The sequence below is a fragment of the Hyaena hyaena genome, unplaced genomic scaffold (assembly GCF_003009895.1).
Source record: "Hyaena hyaena isolate Hyena2069 unplaced genomic scaffold, ASM300989v1 scaffold_296, whole genome shotgun sequence".
In the NCBI taxonomy this organism is placed as follows: Eukaryota; Metazoa; Chordata; class Mammalia; order Carnivora; family Hyaenidae; genus Hyaena; species Hyaena hyaena.
The window spans coordinates 1,636,250-1,655,306 of NW_024080931.1; the positions used below are offsets into that span (position 1 = coordinate 1,636,250).

A 19,057-nucleotide genomic window follows, 5' to 3' on the forward strand; every position below is an offset into this window, starting at 1 on the left:
CGTTTGTTTCATACCAGATCCTCTCCACAGTCACAGCTGGAAGACACAGAACTGGGGGTGCAGGGGGCGGGGGAGGGCAGGACGGGAAATGCCGCCCAAGGCCAGTCTCCAGGGCTGGGGGGCCCCTCCAGGAATGGGGGGGCCGGTGAGTCCTTTGGCAACAAGGAAGGGGTGCCGAGGGGTTGGAGGGGAGCCTTGGGGGTGGGGTGGCGAGGTGACCCTGAGGCAGGGGGGCTGCCAGCCTGTAGGAAGGTGGGATGGGAGAGTCTGGCTGTGGGCGACTCAGAGATGGCCCCTCTGGACCCCAGGGGTGGGGCCGGGGTGGCAGAGCACCAGGGAGCACCCCCAATGCAGCAGGGGACACGGGGGGGGGGGGGAAGGGGGGGGGCAGACGGTGGGGCGTTGCTCTGAGGAACTGCTTTTTTTAGCGTGGGATTTTGCTTTTTTTTTTAATTTTTTTTTTTTTTTTTACAAATAGAAATACATCCCTCTTCAATTTTTATTTTTTATTTCATGTCATTGTTTTGTCTTTTTTTTTTTTTTCTTTTTTTAACTACACGAGCAGAGCATGCAGCTGTCTGTGCGCTGATATTGTTTAAAGGTAATACTTATTTTCGGAAGGCAAGGCACATCCTGTGGTAGAAAATTCCGTGCAAATTAGGAAACATGGAGTTTTTTTAAGGGTTTTTTTTTGTATCTTTTTTTTTTTTTTTTTAAAGAGGAGGGGTAGTGTTGGAGGGCTGGGGGGCGGGGCGGGGGGAGCCAGGTATCATTTGCCATGCAGGGTCGGCCGCGGCGAGCTGGCATCAGGAGCCACAGCAATCCCCGACTAAGCACCATGCAAAGTTAGGTGGCTGGGGGGGTGCCAGCTGCCCCTCCCCTCCCCTGCCCACCCGCACCCTAAGGTTCCCGACTGAGAAGCTTCTGGATACCCCGACTGCACGACCCACCCCCCCTCCTGCCCTCCTGGAGAGCGGCCCATGCTTTGGTCCCCAACAGCCACCCGCTGCAGGGGGCCCTGGGGACAGACGGACGGACCAACGGCTCCTCGAAGCCTCTGGATGATGGGAGGAGGGAGTTGGTGGGGAAGGGTCTTTCTCTCTGTGGTCGAGTGGGTTTGCCAAGCCCCTTGGGCTGGTTTGGGAGGGAAGTCCAGTTTCTGGGGAGGTGGGAGAGGCTGGCCAGGCCTGGGGCACCAGGGGACGGGGGAAGGGCCAGGCTGGGGGCACGAGGCAGAGGCCCTGCCCAGGGCGATGGCTTTGGCCCGGGTCGGGGGTGGGGAGGCCCGCGGTGGGGAAGGTTTTCCCCAGGGTCAGGCGTGGAGGAAGCCAGCTGGGCCTGGGATGGGATGGGAGGGGACCCAGGCACACCTAACCCCCCCCCTCAGGCCCCCCCAAGACGGCCACCCTGGGGCTGGAGGCAGGGGTGGGGCCAGGGAGCCGGGGTTGGGGGGCACCCGGTGTCCCCAGCTTAGTGTTTTTGGAGCGGCTCAACGGAAAATGTTTAGCAGATGGGGGGATCCCCTACGTGGCTACAGGGGGCCCCCCGGGCGCCGACCCTTCCCTCCCCTGGCCAGAACCCCCCAATCCCCTCTGGGCTCACATGGACTGGGTGCCTGGCCTGCTTTCTTCTTGGGGGCCCAGCGGCAATGCGCCTCCCTGGCAGAGCCCCACGTCGGCAGGGGGAAGATGAAAGTGCAAACCGTGGTCCCCCTTTGGGCTGGGGGGCCCCAGGGAGGGGGTGTCGCTCCAGGATGTAAGGCACTGGCAGAGGAGGCGAGGGGGGGCCCGCTGGCTCCCTACAACCCACCCTGGTGCCCGAGCGCGGCAGGGCTCGCGGCGCCCAGCTCTGCCCCGTGGGCCGACCACGGGGGGCAGGGGAGTCCCATCTCTCTAGCTCTGAGGGGGGCACAGCAATGAGGGTCAGCGACTGGAGGCGGCCGGGCTGTGGGAGGGGATGGAAGGGCCCCCCATCCCCCGGCTGTTTCGCATCCCAGCTGGACAAAGGGGGGCGGGCGGTGGGAATCAGGCACTTAAACCACTCGCTCTCACCTCCACCTCCGTGGTCTACGTGGTGGGGTGGCCTCCCCTCCCAGGGCTCGGGTGCATGGAGGCTCCAGACAGCTGTCCCCTCCCCAGGGGAGCTCTGGGTCTCTCCACGCGCCCCAGCCCCTTCCTCGGAAAGTGCATTTCTTACAGTGTGTGCAACGTGGGTCCCTCCCCTCGGGGGTGCGGAGCAAGGCCGGCGGGGGTGCGGGGGTGCGGGGCCTCCCAGGCCGAGGGGTGGAGCTGGGGGTCAATTGCATAGAGACTTCTCCTCCCAAACAGGGCAGTCCTGGGGCGGAAGCCGGGTCCGAGCGAGCCCAGCCCTGCCCGCGTCGGGGCAGCGGAGGCCCGAGACCCTAGGACGCTCCGGAGAAAGTTTCTGCCACGCGGCCCGACCCCGGAGACACGCAGGGTCTCCCCACGACCCTCTTCTGCCCTTGTCGCGTGTCCCTGCCCGCCCGCGCCCGGTCCCCGCCGGTCCCCCGCCGTCCCCACGCGGCAGGCGCCGACGCGACAGCCCTGCAGTGGGGACAGGGCCGGAGGCGGAGGTGGCCGGGCTGGCTGTCCTGGCCCGTGGGTGGGGCCCAGGCAGGGGCCCCGGCCGCGCTCACCTGGTCCTGGGCGGAGGCGGGCAGCGGCGCCTGACCTTCCAGAGAAGCAGCCAGAGGAGATGAATAACTTAGGGAGGCGCCTGAGCCCCGAGCGGCGGCCGGCCTGGCCCTCTGGTCCGGCTGTGGTGTCCCGAGAGTCCCAACGGCTGCCGTCCCTACCGCTTGTCTTCTTGGTTGGGTGGGTTGATTTTTATGGTATCTTTTTTTTTCCGTTTGTCTTTTTTTTTTGCTTTTTTTTTGCCTTTTTGCTTGTTTTCCTCCTGTGCGTACGGATGTGTCTGTTTTGTCTTTTCGGCCAGGCTGGGGGTCGGCGGGGTGTTCTTGCTCGCTGTAACGTTCCACTGAAACCGTGGGCCAGGGGCCGGCGGTGGGGCCCCCTGGGGTTCCCGCGACGAAGGAGCAGGGCGTGGGAAGAAATCTTTCTTATCCCAGATACCAGGACTGGGTGCCGACAAGGAGAGAGAGAGAGAGAGAGAGAGATGGGGGTCAGGCTCTGCCGCTGACCTTGCGGCCCACGCCCACCCCCGTGACCTGTGATCCCACCTCCCAAGTCCTAGGCCTGGCCTGCGTGACCCTGGGGGAGCGACTCTGCCCCAGAGCAAGGTTGCTACAGGACGCCCAGTGAAATCTGGATTCTGGAGAAGCCGCAGAGGAACCGTCTGGCATATACTGTGTAGCTTTTGGTATATACTTATGCTATGATGACTTTTTTTAATTGAAGCGTCTTTTATCTCTTGGTTACCTGGAAGGTATATCTACTGGAGGGGCCTGTGGTTTTGTTTCGCACCAGATCTCTGAGCCTCAGTGCCCTGAGCACAAAGCGTGGGAGAGGAAGTGGTTCTGCGCCCCATTTCCCTCCACAGGCTGCCCCTTGCCCCCTTATCCAGGCAATGTGATCGGGGCTGTTTCCTTTCATTAAAAAAATTTTTTTAATGTTTATTTATTTGAGAAAGACAAAGTGCAAGTGGGGGAGGGGCAGAGATAGAGGGAGACACAGAATCTGAGGCAGCTCCAGGCTCTGAGCTAACTGTCAGCACAGAGCCCGACGCAGGGCTCGAACTCACAAACCTGAGATCATGACCTGAGCCAAAGCCGGATACTTAACCGACTGAGCCACCCAGGCGCCCCCACCTTTCATATTTTTAAACACTTTCCCATTTAATGAGCCCCCCAAATTCCCCACAAAGTAGGGACCATGCCCCCACCCCGGCCCCTCTGTTTCAAAGTGAAGAAACTAGGGGCTCAGAGAAGTCAAGTAATTTGCCTAAGTCCACCAGCGTGAGAGCGCCAAAGCGGAATTCCAGTGGGGCCTGTGAGGTTCCTGTCCCTCTTCTCCCAGGCCCAGGTCGGACCTCTGGCCTGGCCGTTGAGGGGCCATGACTTCCACTCCACACGGGAGGACTGAGGCTCAGGATCGGGGACAGCTCCAGCCCTGCTCTGGGCAGAGAAGTCAGGGGACAGGCCCTTCCCCTGGAAACGCATCGACTCCACCTGTGTGGGGCCAGCCTGGGGACCCCCCCCAAGTGAGGCAGAGCAGCGCTGCCCCCACCCGTGCTGTAAATCAATTGTGCCCCTCCACGCAGGCGCCCTGTAGGCCATCCCAATGAGCCGGCGCCATGGCTCCCAGCCCCCAACCTCCAGCCAAGTTCAAGTTCATCTTGGCCATTACCTCATGTCTGGTTTCTGTTGGCAACCAGACAGACTCTGGGCGTGACCCTCCCCCACGGTGGCCTCCCCTTGGCCCTTCCTCCCTCCCAGGCCTCTGGTCCCAGTAACTTAACATCCTCCTCTTCCGCTGAGGGAGAGACTCAGGTGCGGGGGAAGGGGGGCGAGGTCCCGGCTGTGGACTCCCCTTGGCCTGGTCAGAGCCGCCAGTGTGCCTTTGGCATGTGGCTTAACCCCCCTGGTCAGGCTTATTTATCTGCTGGATGCGTGTCATGTGCTTCAGGGCAGAGAAGTTCCCGGTGTAAAATGCTGGATCAGGGGAAGGGGCCAGAGGTAACGGGGTCAACGGACCCCCAATCTGGGGACCAAAGTGACAGATGGCTCAGGACTGGGGGGATTTAGGAGGGGAGATGAAGAAGGTAGGTAATCGATCAGGGGGCGATCAGTTCAACTGATCCCAACATGGGAGGGGCATAGATGGGGGCGTGGATATTACTCAGGAAGGGATCCTGATGAGGGGGCACTGACATGGGAGGGGATATTGATGGGGGGGACACTGATGGGGAAGAGGGTATTGATGGGAGACACTGATGGGGGAAGGGATATTGACGGGGGAAGGGATATTGATGGGGAAAGGGATATTGACCTGGGGGAGGGACACTGATGGGCGAGGGGATATTTACCGGGGGGGGGGCACTGGTAGCGGGTGCCCCCATCAGTGGGTGTGGGGAGGAAGAGAAGCTGCTGTAGGCTGGGACTGGGGGTTGGGGGGCAGAGGAAAGCAAACCTCCCAGGGATAATGAAGGCAGACGCAGAAGTGCTGACTGGCTCAGAAACGAGAGGCCTCTGAGCTCTGAGCCTTTTGCAGAGGGGCTCCAAGCGGGGGGAGCCGGGCCTCATGGTTTCCTCCTCCCCCTTCCTTCCCTTCAGGGTCTGCAGGGAGCAGGGGGGGGGGGCGCCTGACCCCACCAGGGAACCGTGGTGCCCCTAGTCCAGAGACCTGCGGTCCGGCCAACGGCAGCGCGGGCGGGGTCTCTCCCAGGGAGGCCCTCCTGTTCACGCAGACTCAGGCCTCACCTCCTCCACAACCCGGGCTCCCTCGGGAGTCTCCCACCAATGTGGCGTCTCCCTTCCATGCCCCACACGCGCCCCCAAGGCCAGCCTCGGACGTTCTTACTCGTTCCCAGATCTGCTCACGCCCCTCCCTCCCTCTAAATCCTTCCATGGTTCCCTGGGGCCCTCGGGACAAAAGTCTGGCATTTCCAGCCTTTGTCAGCGCCAAGCCCCCTGCTTGGGGACCCCGGTCCCTCTCTCCTGCTGGCCAGCCTCTGCACCAGCTCCAGCCCCTCCCTGCTCAGGCTGGGCCCTGGAGGCCCCCTTCCTCCACACCAGTCTGGGCCCCACCTCTGGGTCCCGAGTGGGGCCCACTGGACAAGAGGGGGAAATGGGCAGCGCATAGAACCAAAGCCCTGCCCTGGTCTGCCTCGGTTTCCCTCCTCTTCCAGGGCGTCTGCTGGGGTGGACCCCCATGTGGGGAGGTGCGGCAGGGGGCTGGGGGCCTGGGGCAAGGTAAAGCAGTCCAGGCCTCCTCCCTGTCACTTTTATTACCTTTGGTTTCTGAAGTAATTAGGACATCCCCCGCCCCCCCGCCCACTGGGGACGTGGGGTTGGGGGAGGGAGAGAGGAAATACATGGCTTCCAGAGCACTGGGGGGCGGGAGTATCCACAGCAGGACTTAGAGAGGGTGGCCCACAGGGTACCCCAAAATTCAAAGCGGGGAGTCCTGGAGTCACCCCAGCTTTCTGGGTAAGTCTGAGCAAGTAATCCCTGTCTGGATCCTGGCCGGAAGAGCACGTAATATTTGGGGGCGTGGAAGGAACGTGGGACAGTGTCTTCGCCTTTGGTGCCCTTTCTAGATGAAACTGGTCTGGCTTTGAAGGCTCCAGGCCCTTCAAAGACTCTTTCCTTGGAGGCGTCCAAGGCCAGAAAAAGAGACGGAGGTTCAGAGTGGGTAGAGTAGAGCCAGGCGTGAGCACTCACTGCTGAGGGCCGGGCAGGGAGGGAGGATGGCTGGGTCCTCCCTGCCCAGGCGGAGGTGGGGGGGAGGCCAGCACGCACTCCGTCTCCTCCTCTGCCACCCGTGGACTCTGGTGCGGGAAAGCCTCCCCCAATCCCCGAGCCACCCCAGGTGGCCCTCGAGGTCCCACCAACGCCCACGCTCTGTGGCTCTGGCGACTGGGAGGCACCGGGGAGCCCTGGGCGGCTCTCTCTGCGCATCTGAGCACTGGAGGGCCTGCCTCCCCAACAAACGCCAGGGGGAGGGGGTCCGGGGTCCAGCCGCCCCCACCCCCCACCCCCCCACCGTCTAGCAACACACTCCCAGCCAGCACGCGGCACAGACTCGGACCCCAGCCCTGCGGGAAGCTGACAGCCACCTGTCTTAGTTCTGGACCCGTGGCTTTGCCCCCCCCACTGCTGTGCAGCCTCAGGCAACTGGCTCTTCCTCTCTGAGCCTCCTGTCCTGCCTTGACCCACCCCCCACCCTCGCCCACACACAGCCGCGGCAATGCCTGCTCTGCCTCTGCTGCTCCCCTCTCTGCCTTGTGGACTAGAGCCTGGGGTGGGGGGTGCACATGCTCTCCTGGGAGGCCCCACCCCCTGCCAGGGGCTGCCTCAGTTTCCCCACCTGCCCCTGGAGTCCTAGAGTCCACTGCTGCCCTCTGCCCTCCTTTCTCACGGTCCCTCCGGCCAGCAGCACGGAAGGGGATGTGGGCTGGGGGGGTGCAAGCTTGGGCTGGTGCTGTGTGATCCTGGGCAGACGGCCTCGCCTCTGTGGGCCTCAGTTTTCCTGTCTGTACAACGGGCCTGGGGCGGTAACAAAGCCCGACCTCGCAGGAGCTGTGCCGTGAGGGTCCCCCGCCACGAGGTGACACGCAGGGTCCAGGGCCGCACCACGACGCTGGGAGTGGGCTCGAGGCCCTGGAAGGGTGTGGGAAGCTGGCCCCCCGAGCCCAGGGTGCCGCTGGAGGGGTCAGGCCCCTCTGCCCTGCCCCTCCCCGCCCCCCACCAGCCGGCCTCGTGGCCCCTACCTGTGCCTGATAAATGCCTGCTGGATCCCTGGGTCCTAATCCCACAAAGGGACGGTTTGCAGGGGACGCGCCGGGCGTAGAGCGGGCTGCGGGGAGGAGAGAGACCGAGAGCCCGTTAGCAAAGGCGGCTGCGCGGGAGCACCCAGAGAGGGTGGCCGCTGCCCAGGGCCACACAGCCGGGCCTTTGCGCCTGGCGCCGCCGGGCCTGCCGCCCTCCCCAGCCGATCCGGGTCACCCCGAAAAGCCCACGGTCCCGGGCCCTGGGGTCACCCAGGCGGGGCATCTGCTGAGAGCGAAGGCACAAGATGAAAGATTCATGATCAGAAACCGCCTGTGAATTATTCAGGGTGCGCCGCCTTGCTCCCGTGGCCTGCAGCCCGCGCGGGGCGCCATGAATTATTGAGGGCGCTTTACTGATTAACTTTCCTCTCGGAGGCTGCTCGGGGAGGCGGGCGTTTGCAGGCACGTGCGCGCAAGCACACACGTTGACGTGTATGCTTTCATCTCGCCCGGTACAGTTTCTTGGCGAATAAATAATACACGGCTCAGGGCTGCCCGGGGTCCCAGGCGGGACGGTCCCTTGGTGGCATCAGCCAGGGTCAGGTTCGTGGGAGGCGTGAGGCTCTGGGAAGGGGGTCTGGCGGGGGGAGGGGCAGGCTGGACTTGCAGGTGAGATCTGGCCGGGGGCAGGTGGGGAAGGAACTCAGGTCTATGCCAGGGACCGGGCACAGTCCCATTTAACCCGCAGTGGCCTCGATCTAGCAAATGGGATTATGAGCCCACTGCACAGTTGAGGGAGCAGACAAGGTGGTGATACACTCCCAGTGTATTTGCCCTCGACCCTGCCGTGGCATCGACGGTGCTCCCTGATCTGCCCCGTCCACTTGCTCCCCATGGCCCTACGACGGGGCCCTCTGTGACTGTCCCATTTTGCAGCTGAGAAAACAGGCTCAGAGACGGGAGAGCATTTCTCCAAAGACACACAGGGAGTGAGCTGCAGAGATGGGATTCAACCCTAGCGCTCTGCTCCGCACGTGGTCCCCGGAGGAGGCCCCACCGTACGCGAAGCTGCCCTGGGCCCTGGAAGGCCGTGGATGCTGGCGGCGTGGGGTGCACATGTGGAGAGGGGCGAGTGGCTGGCCCCTCCTGCTCAGGTCAGGAACCTCATTTGGGGAGGAAGGGAAGGAGATGCTCAGAGACCGCGTGAGGGCCAGACTAAGGGTCTGGGGTCTCTGAGGCCATCTGCTCAGGGATGGCCTCACGGGACGGCCCAGAGTACGGTGGCCTGGAGGGTGGATGGCCTCCCCAGCCTGCACAGGGGTCCAGGGAGAGGCTGGGTGCAGGGCTGACGGGTGCACCTCGGGAGTGCATTCTGGGAGCCCCTTCCCGGCTGGCAGTGGTGCACAAGGGACCAGCAAGTTGTCACCTGGGACCATGTCTGGAGCGTGGAAAGTTCTAGAAGGCGAGGCAGTTAACTCAAGGCCTTCTGGGGTCAGGTGGGGGCTGTCCCATCTAAAGGCATGGCCCAGCCTGGGTCACCAGCAACAGGAGCTGGGCCCATTTCTGCTGCTTTTTTCCCCCAAGAGTCTAGAACTCCGGAATTTTCCAGCGAACCATCCTGATTCTGAGACAACAACAAAGTCTCCTTTTCCACAAACACGAGGCATCTGGGGGCTCCCTCTGCCCCCAGGGCCAGCAGTCTGAGGTCTTCGTTACTGCTGCCTGCTCGCTGCACAGAGCAGGGCACTTGCTAGCGGGCAGCAGGCGCGCAGGGACCCCGGACAACCCCCCCCCCCCCCGCCGGGCTCTCCTGCTGCTCTCTCAGGCTGCCTTGGGGCCATGTGGGCCTCCACCTGGGGACCCACCAAACTCACCAGCAACCAGCGGGCCGGGCCTGAGCCCTGGGCCCCAGCAGTCGGGGAGGGGAGGGAGGGGAGGGGGCCCCTCAGGGACACCCGCCCTGCCACGGGCACCGCGTCCCGAGTGCTTACAGGGCGAGGTCGGCGACGTGCTTCCTCCCTCGGAGGTGGGTTTGGTGGCAGGGGGGAGCGCCAGCCGCGGCAGCCCAGGGGGCGGGGGCGCCAGCATCTGAGCAGAAAGGCAGTGACTGGACATTTTGAGCTGAGCACTTCCATTTAACTGGGAACAGAGAGACAGGAGGTTAAGGCAGCGGCGCCCCTGCCCCGGGCGGCCGCGTGCGGGCTCTGCAGGGGGGCGGGGGGCTGAGGGGCAGCAGGGCCGTGACCGGGACGAGTTTGGTGGGTGCGGCGGCCGCCCACGGGCTCCCTCGCCTCCTCCTCCTCCTCGAGCTGCTCTCTCCCCGCCTGCCTCTTTCCAGGAGACACCACCTCGCCCTGAACGACACCGCCTCGCGGGTGGGTCTGCATGCCAGTCCCCACGTTCCAGAGCGGCCACTCGGCCACCGCCTCGCCCCCAGCGCCCAAAGGCAAAAGAGACCCAAACGCCAACAGCTTCCGTTCAAGTCTGGGGACAGCAGGCCTGGGCGGCAGCCACAGGACTGCACTAGGTTTGGGGGCAAACGACGTGCTGTCGGTCCTGACGCCCGGAGGAGCCTGGGCTCCGACACGCCCGGGCCCCAAGCTCGGCGCACAAGGTACCCCGGCCCCGCCGTCTGCAAAGTCACCTAGAACACAGGTGGCCCGGACGGCCGAGCGCCGTGCCGGGGCCCCGGGGGACGTCTCCTTGAGCCACGTGTGGGCAGGCGGCCCCCTGGGGCCGAGGGGAGGCCCGAGTCCCCCCCCCGGCAAACTCACCGGTCCAGGTTGCTGGCTGGCGGGGTCACAGGCCAGTGACACGAGATCTTTGAGTGGGTCCTGGGGGTTGAGGTGAGGTGGGTAGCGGATGGCCGTGTGCGGGAAGTAGGTGGAGGCCGTCTGGGGCAGGATGGAGGTCGTGGGGAAGTGCAGGGCCGAGGTGGGGTGAGGGCTCCGGGCGATCCCTGCAGAGACCAGGACAGGACAGTCACTGGAGGCTCTGGCCGGGCTGGGGGTGGGGTGGGGGTCTCCCTGCATCCCGACGCCTTACTCGAACAGGCAGGACCCAGAGAGCCCTGCCACCGGCCCGGCCCTGAGGTCGCCTGCATGACAATTCGAGGACCTTCCTCCACAAGCCCATGGGGATCTGTTATCACCCCTGTCTTGTCCGGGTTTGTTTTTAAACCGGCTGATGTGGTGGCTGTCGGAGGTTATGTCCCTCCCGCCACCCCACCCCCAGACACACAGCAAGCAGGTAGCAGACCCAGGGGAGGGTCTGGCCCCATGGCCCACACCCCAAACCAGGGCTCAGCTAGCTCTTTCCTCAAGGGCCCAGTGGTCAGTGCCTTTTTTTTTTTTTTTTTACAGTGGAGAGATAATTTGCATACTATAAAATTTACTCTTTTCGAGTACACAGTTCACTGGTTTTTTGCGCATCTGGTGACTGTGCGACCACTTCTACAATTTCTTGTAGGATCTTTCCACCATCCCGAAATGCAACTCTGTCCCTATCACCCACACCCCCTCCGCAGCCCCCGGCCCCCACGACCCCCTTCCCCATCCGTGAAGGAGCCTATTCTGGATGTTTCACACACGTGGACTCACACCCCATGTGGCCTCTCGTGTCTGGTTCCCATCCTGAGCGTCGTGTGTTCAGGGGCCGTCCGCGGGGCGGCGGGTGGGGGCGCCTCGCGCCTGCTCGCGGCCGGGGGATGTGCGTGTGTATTATTTGCCTGTCTTTCTCTTTCTAAACAATCCGGTGACCTTTAGTGTACTCACTTTGTAATTCTAGAACATCTCTATCACCTCCAAAAGTAGCCCGCTCACTCGCCCGTCCTCTCTCTAGCTCCTGGCCAAAGAGGAAGTCTTTTTGGCTTTTCAGGCCCTGTGGTCTCCTGCGGCTACCTGACTTTGCCGCTGAAGTCAGAGAGCTGCCACAGACAGCACGTAAATAGACGGCCATGGCTGGGCACCAATAAAACTTTATTCACAACAGGTAGTCGTGGGCCTGGTTTGCCGACTTCTGGTCCAAACCACTGCACTGTTCTGATTTTCCCTGCCTGCCTGCCCTCGTGTGCAGCTAAATCGTTCTCATCAGGACAGCGGGGCGACAGGCGACATTCAAGCCTTCACCACGATTTAGCTCATTCGGTCCTAAAGCTAGCGCTGGGAGGGGGACGTTTATGAGCCCCCCCACCCCCTGACAGACGAGCAAAGGAGAGCCAGGCGCACCGTGACCAGCACAGCTTGCGCCCTGTGGGTGCTCAGGTTGGTCTCCCTCTGTCACGTGTGAGACCTCCCGTCCACGTGGCCAGGGGCACCCCGTGTGGCCTGTGTGTCCAGCCACGCATCAGAAGTGTCTGCCTCCTTCTGTGACCACCCCACCCTGGGGGGGGTTGAGTGTGAAGTAAGGGAAGCAAGGTGACGGGCAAGCCCAGACTGCACACCCCCTTCCTGTAGGGAACGGGAAACTGAGGCCCCAGAGCCTGAGCCAGGGCCAGGCGCTCTGGACCATGACACCGGCGGGTTTTGTTGCCCAGCTGGGAGGCTACAGCAACAGGACTGGCAGTCAGATGGCCGGTGGGACTTCCCCGGCCAAAGGGAGGGCCTGAGGGGAGGGCCGCCCCGCCCCGCCCGGGCCCACTTGCTCACCGCTGTGCACCGCGATGACGGGCCGGTGGTGCTGCGTGAAGCTGGAGAGGCGGGGGGAGTCCTGGGGAGACGGGCTGTGGAAAGGTGACTTGTCCATCTCTGTTTTCTTCACCGGGGACGAGATGCCTGCGGAGGTGGAGCCGGAGGGTCACAGGCCTGCAGGCAGTCAGAGCCCCTGCCCTCCCTTCTCCCAGCACCCGTGGCTGGGAGCCCATCATGGGGGTGGGGGGGAACCGAGGCTCAAAGCAGAGAGAGGGGCTGCCCGGGGTCACATGGCCCACGGAATGAGGAGCCTGGTGCCAACAGAGGCCCCTGACGTCACAGCCTCGCCCCTGCCTTCTCTCCTTCCAGAGACAGGTAGTCCGCCCAGGCTGCCCGGTCCCCTGGAGGTACCCCTACCCCACAGGGTAGGCAGAGATGTGGGACCGTTCTAGAGCCCGGTTAGGCAGGGGTGAGCTGGGAGGACCCAGACAAGGCCCTGAGTGGCTCTGCGCCCACAGACCTCCCTCCCCGCCCCCCTCCCCTCCCCCCGGAGTTGGGACAGAACCTTCCTCGAAGGGGTAGAGCACGCCGTTAGACACACTGGCCTGCGGGGATTTCCTGTGTGGGTGGCCTCACACCGGCCCCTGGCTGCCTGGGCTGGCTCTGGCCCTCAGGGACCCGGACAGTCCCCAGCTCAGCCCCTGGCAGCCTCCTCGATGAATGAGTGAATGAGTGAATGAACTAATGAATGGTGTAACATGGGTGTGCACAGAGTCATCAGAGACCACGGCACAGGCCCCCTGCTGTCGTGACGGGGAGAGGCCATGGCGGCGCTGGGCACGTGCTGGCCCTCAGGACACAGGGAAGTCCCCTCGCACCGCTGCCCCCGTCAGCCTCCAGCAGGGAGGGCTGGGGTGAAGGAGGGCAGAGTCCCGGGCGGGCTCCGTCCGGGAGTCCAGCATCTATGTGAAGTGGGGCCTGTAGACGGACATGTTTACAATTACTTTAAAATGTATTTTGGGGGCACCTGGGGGGGCTCAGTCAGTTGAGCATCTGACTCTTGATTTCAGCTCAGGTCATGATTCCAGGGTCGGGGGATCGACCCCCAACTTGGGCTCCGTGGTGAGTGTGGAGCCTGCTTGGGATATTCTCTCTCCCTCTGCCCTTCCCCCGCTCACACGCGGGCTCTCCTCAAATCAATCAATTCCAGGGGAAAAAAATCTTAGAAACGCATCCACTAAGAGCCACGGCGGAGCCGCACACGGTGAGGGGTGTGCCTTGCCTCCCCCCCAGGACCAGTGACACGGGCGGGTCATTCCCTGCGGAGGCGCCGTCCTCGCCCCACCCCCCATGCCCGGGGCCCCAGGGTGACAGCCGCTGCTGTCCTGGGCAGTCACCCCGGTGAGAGTCACTGCCCTCCTCTGAGGCTTGCGGTCACGGGGTGTGGGGTCTCCAGCCCTGCATGCCCCCCCCCCCGCACCGCGTTCCCTCAGCCACACACACTGCTGGGTCCTGCTGGTGCCGATCAGATCTGGGAACCAGCCCCCCCGGGTCCCCCCACCCGCGGCCGGCGGCTTTTGTGTCACAAGCCCTGCTGCCCTCAATAGCCCCAAACACACATGGCGCTGGAAGCGAGTGCGGCTGGGGACCCGGGTCGGCGGGCCCGGGAGGCCTGGCGGCCAAGTCTGGCCTCTGGAGCCCGGGGCCCAGGCTGTCCCAGGGGGCAGGAGGCGCTGGCGCGGCCGAGGCTGGCGGCAGGCGCGACGGCTCCCGGGGCCGCAGAGCAGGATTTCCCGGGACGCCCGTCCCGGACGGAAACAGGCTGGCGGGGCCCTGCCCCCGCGCGTCTCCGCAGGCCCCTCTGGCGCTTCCGGAGATGGGGCTGGGGGCCTGCGGGAAGGGCGGCCTCCGTGCTCCGCGGGAGGCCCCGAGCCTGATTCCCGAGTGTGGGCATCGGTTCCGCGCTCACCACACGTGCTGTGACGCGGCCGCCTGGCTAGACGCCGCCGGATAACCTCCGGCCCCGGGCGTGCGAGCCGCTTTCTCCCAACACACACCCCTCCGCGTCCCCATCTGAGCACATCCGTGCCTGCAGGGCCCCCGGGCTGGGGCCCGCCCTCCGGCTCATCCGGGGAGCACAGACCTGACCCCGCGAACGGCCCCATCTGCGCATGCGCCCGCGGAATGCCCGCCCCCGGCGCGGAGCCGACTCTGGCTCAAGTCCGGGTCTCCGCGGCGCCCCCCCCCCCCCCCCGGCTATGCCAGGAGCACCCTCCCCTTAGCTGTCCTGTCCCCTGGGGGCAGTGCACACCGCGGCCTGCTCTCCTGTCCCGCTCACACCAGCCCCGTGCAGCGGTTACAGGAGTCACCCGTTTCACAGATGTGGAGACTGACGCCGGATGGGAGGTCGCTCCCCCGAGGCTACAGTGGCAAGGGGGGGAGGGGGCTGTAACTCCACAGGCCTCGCTCTGCACGCCTCCTGCCCTCCGAGTTCTAAAAGAGATGGGGGCACCCCTCCACGTGACAGAGAGAGGCTGGGGCCCACCGCCCCCTGCAGGAACTAAGCACTTGGGGAGCTGCGCGGACGGTGCCCTCTCTCTGGCCGGCTTGGGCGGGTAATCAGGGGAGGCCTCGGGAGGAGGTGGCCAGGAGAAGAGGCTGCTAACCTGGGCACAGACATGGCAAAGGCCCCAGGCTGGAGTGAGGCCTGGGAGGTGGGGCTGGCCGGACCCCCAGGCCTCGCCCCTCCCAGGTAAGCGAGCGTGGATGCTGGGAGAGGAGGGTGTTCGCTGAGCGCGGCCCTCGTGTCAGGGGCAGAGGAAGGAAGAGGGTGCTCTAATCAGCTTAACCCCCTTAATGAGCAGCTAATTGGGGGCTGTCTAGACAGGAAGCTGGAGGACGCCAGGAGGAGGAGACTGTGGGTGGAGGTGGGAGGGGGAGGAGGAGGGGCAAAGGAAGAGGAGGGAGGAGAAAAAGGAAGAGAAGGGGACGGGGAGGAGCAGAGGGGGAGGGAGGAGGAAGGGGGAGGGAAGACACGGGTCCGTCCTCCCCACTAGGCTGGGGGCACCTCCAGGGCGGACCCGGCAAACCGCCGGGGGTGATACTGAAGGCCGCACCGGAGGGAGCGAGTCTGCCGTCGCCTGAGGCAACCAACGGAAACTAGGAGGGACGGATCCAGCTCTGCGACTCCCGACTCCGCGTGCGGCCCGTCAGAAGGGGGTGTGAGCGCCCCCCTCGAGCTCTCCCACTGCTGCGCTCCACGCCCGGGGCAGGAAGTTCGCACCAGGCTCCAGCGACTCCCTCGAACGTTTCCTTCCTCTAAATTTCTTTTCTCTTTTCGAGCTTCCTGAATTGAAAGCTAGGTTTCTGTTCTTGTTTTTTATTTCCATCCTTTCTCTTTTTTTTTAATTTTTTAAATTTTTTTAAATGTTTTATTTATTTCTAGGAGAGATAGAGAGACAGCGTGAGCGGGGGAGGGTCAGAGAGAGAGGGAGTCACAGACTCTGAAACAGGCTCCAGGCTCCGAGCTGGCAGTCAGCACAGAGCCCGANGTCACAGACTCTGAAACAGGCTCCAGGCTCCGAGCTGGCAGTCAGCACAGAGCCCGACGCGGGGCTCGAACCCACGAACCGCGAGATCATGACCCAAGCGAAAGTCGGACGCTTAGCCGACTAAGCCACCCGGGCGCCCCCATCCTTTCTCATTTTCTAATCCATAGACTTGAGGCTGTAATTTTTCCTCTCAGGGCTGCCGTGGCTCCATCACAGAGGCTGCCTTCCCCGTCTAAACAGCATACGCTGTCTATGTGGCCAGTCTGGTCCTCAGAGTTCAGGAGAGGCGCTTCTGGGTTCCCGGTCATTAAAGGCAGGGCAGGGGTTAAAAGCCTCCCAGCCCCGCCCTTTTTCCTCAGCAGCCGAATTTGAGATGAACTTGACGAAAGTAAGACTACATTTCCCAGAAGCCCCTGCAGCAGGGTGTGGCCCCAGGAGCAACTCGGGCAGAGGCAGGGGCTCGGCTGAGTATTCTTCTTAAAGGAATAAGGTCAGGTGCGACCTTCCCTCCTGCTGGCTGGGAAGCAGACATGAAGGCCGACGCTCCAGCACTTACCCTGGGCTGCTGAGGGGGGAATGAAAACCATATTCACTGGGGGCACCTGGCTGGCTTAGCGGGTTACGCATTGGACTCTTGATTTCGGCTCGGGTCATGATTTCATGGTTCTTGAGTTCGAGCCGTGCATCGGACTCAGTGCTGACACGTGGAGCCCGCTTGGGATTCTCTCTCTCAAAATAAATAAATAAACATTTAAAAATGCTCCACATTGACGGGAGCATAAGGCGGGCGCCTAAGTCTCGCACACCACACGTGCTCAGGGCTACTGACGGCTGAACGTGTACTTTGGAGAGAAATGCCCTGTCCTTTCGGGGTTTTGTTTCTCGCAATCAAACGTGAAGCTTATTACAGGAGGCTGGGGGGCTCAGTCGGTTAAGCGTCCGACTTCGGCTCAGGTCGTGATCTCACGGTTCGTGGGTTCGAGTCCCGCGTCGGGCTCTGTGCTGACAGCTCAGAGCCTGGAGCCTGTTTCAGATTCTCTCTCTCTGACCCTCCCCTGCTCATGCTGTCTTTATCTCTCTCTCAAAAATAAATAAAATATTTTTAAACATTTTTTGAAAAACCGTGAAGCTTATTAAATCCAGGATCCTTACAGAGGCCAGCCTGACAGCAGCGGGGAGCCCACGGAGGGAGAGAGCCACAGTGACACTCTGACCCATAAATTAAAGCCTACTAGGGAGAGGCGCCCTCCCAAAGTTAGGTACCTGCCCGGAGAGCCAACACAGTGGAAGAGGGAGGACCCCGCTGGGGCCGATTCCACAACCAGAGGTGTCAGAGCCCGAGTCACAGATGCAGGGATTTTATAAAGACATGAACAACGAACTGTCCTGTGTCCTGGGCACTCGTCAGGTGCCAGATGGTGGCTTTATGCGCCTTCTCCCATTCCCGCCTTCCGGCTCCAGGAAAGAAGGAATTTTATTAACCCCATTTTGAAGGTAAGAAAACTGAGATTCAGAGAAGTTAAGTCACCTGCCCAAAGTTACACAGCCCCACACAGTGAGCCAATGGTAGGGCGCGATTCCGAACCCAGGTTTCGCTGACACAAACCTGCCCTCTTAACTGTAATGCTTGCCAGGAATCCCGTACGCGTGGTCTTCCTATAGACAGAAAGCTGGTCCTTCAGGAACAGGGAATAGGACCGAAGGGGAGGGGACATCCTAAGGTTTACTGGGTGCGTACCACGTGCCAGGCCTGTTTTGGGGACACCAAGTGTACTAACTCACCCAATCCCCACAACAACCTTAGATGGGTAGTGCAGGTATTAACCCCATTTTACAGATGAGGAAACGGAGGCTCCGGGAAGTGCGGTCACCAGAGGCTGTACTGGCCGGTGAAGCCGAGACCACGCTGGCAGCCGGCGGAAAACCCGGGGGTGAACCCTTCTGAAGGGGTAAGACCCCTGCATTTCCAGGGCCGCCCAGCTCAGGGCAAAGGCAAGTGTGTGGGCCACCCCGAGCGGCCCCGAGGCCGGCCCGCGGGAGGGCGGAAGCTCGGGTTCTCCGGGGGAGAACCGCGGTGGACATGCGGAGCCCAAGGAAGGGGGTCTTCGGGGGAGGCCGCTGGGGAGCCGGCGCGCCGCCGAGGGCAGCCTGTGGCCGTGCCGCCCCGGCAGAACAGGGCCCGTTCTGGGGAGGGCCCTGTGAAGGCAGACGAATGGGAGGCCAGCCTCTCCCGGAAAAGGACGCTCAGAGGAAAGCAACGGGGCTCCGGGAGGCCTGGGATCGCGCGGGGGCCGAGCCCGTGGAGACGTGAATCTCCTAAGATCGGGGGACCCCGCGGACGCGGCATTCTACAGCTCGGGACCCACTAGCGGGCACCCCCTGCGTGAGCGCGTATGGCGGACCCCGGGAAGAAGCGCGCTGCCGATCAGAAGCGCCACCGAGCCCAGGCCGCAGGCCGGGAACCCCACGGAGACGGGGCTGCAGCCGGCAGAGGGCAGGGGAGCCGCGGGAGGGACAGTCTCCGCCCTCCCCGGCCCGAACCGAGTGGAGAAGCTCGCGGAGCGGGAGTCCGGGCTTCCAGGGCGAGCAAGTCGCGCGACTACACTTCCCAGCAGGCTCCGCGGCCCCAGCCCCGGGCTTCCCGCGGCCTGGCGCCGGCGCAGTGCCTGCCGGAATATGTAGTCCCCGCCGCGGCAACCCCGGCCCCGAGGCCCGCTCCGCCCCCACTGCCAGCCCCACCTCCTTCCATGTCCTCCGTCCAGTTGCGGCTGCTACTCGTGGGAGAGCTGGGCGAGGTGTAGTAATCGCCGCCGGGGCTCGTGTCCACGTCTTCCTCCATCGAGCCCGATTTGTGCCGCTTGCTCCTAAAGGGCGAGGGAAGGAGAGCGCAGGCCGGTTACCACGGCGACGCGGGGGTGTGGGGCAGTTTGGGCTGACTTCCGGCCCATGGGGAGGGGGGAAGTAGGGCGCGGAAGGTGCTATCGCGAGACTTCGAGGTTCCCGCAGACCTTCAGCCGGTTCCGGGAGCACCTGTCGCAACCTGCCCGCTGCCAGGACGGGGCGCCTGGGGCCAGCGGCCGTGAGGAGCTCGGCCGGGCGCAGACGGCCGGCTGGGGGGCTGCGCACCAAAACCCTGGATAAACACCTGGCCTGTCGTAAACCTCAGAACAACCTTGTAGGACTATGATCCCATTTTACAGATGCGGAAATCCACGCAAACGGTGTGACCACCTCAAGGTTACCCAGGTATCTCCGCAGGAACCAGTGTCTCTATTCTCATGGGCTGTAGGACTCAAGGCGGTGGGGACCCTGGGTGGGGTATCAGGGCTGGGTAAGCAGCACCTGGGGCTGGGTTTTGAAGGATAAGTAGGAGTTTACCACGTGAACCCCGGAAACAGGCATTCCCGGGAGAGGTGTGAACCAGCTGGGGTCAGATGGAGGTGGCCGAGGGGTCGTTCAATGCCCAGG

The 19,057-nt window shown here is 63.3% G+C and overlaps 1 protein-coding gene across 5 annotated transcripts in view; it reads right to left on the minus strand.

Annotated features, from left to right (window-relative positions):
• Positions 1 to 518: 518 nt before the first annotated feature.
• Positions 519 to 19,057, minus strand: part of NFIC (nuclear factor I C) — a 64,630-nt gene continuing 46,091 nt past the window's right edge. For 2 of the 5 annotated variants that reach the window (XM_039247540.1, XM_039247539.1), the window contains exons 6-10: positions 18,329 to 18,453; positions 12,057 to 12,182; positions 10,185 to 10,369; positions 9,402 to 9,549; positions 519 to 3,097 (exon numbers count right to left, since the gene is read on the minus strand). In XM_039247540.1, the coding sequence (XP_039103471.1) occupies positions 2,847 to 3,097; positions 9,402 to 9,549; positions 10,185 to 10,369; positions 12,057 to 12,182; positions 18,329 to 18,453 (835 nt within the window). In that variant the 3' untranslated portion in view covers positions 519 to 2,846. Of the gene's footprint in view, positions 3,098 to 7,410; positions 7,497 to 9,401; positions 9,550 to 10,184; positions 10,370 to 12,056; positions 12,183 to 18,328; positions 18,454 to 19,057 lie in introns of all 5 variants that reach the window. The other 3 variants (XM_039247541.1, XM_039247542.1, XM_039247543.1) reach the window with 3 other exon arrangements.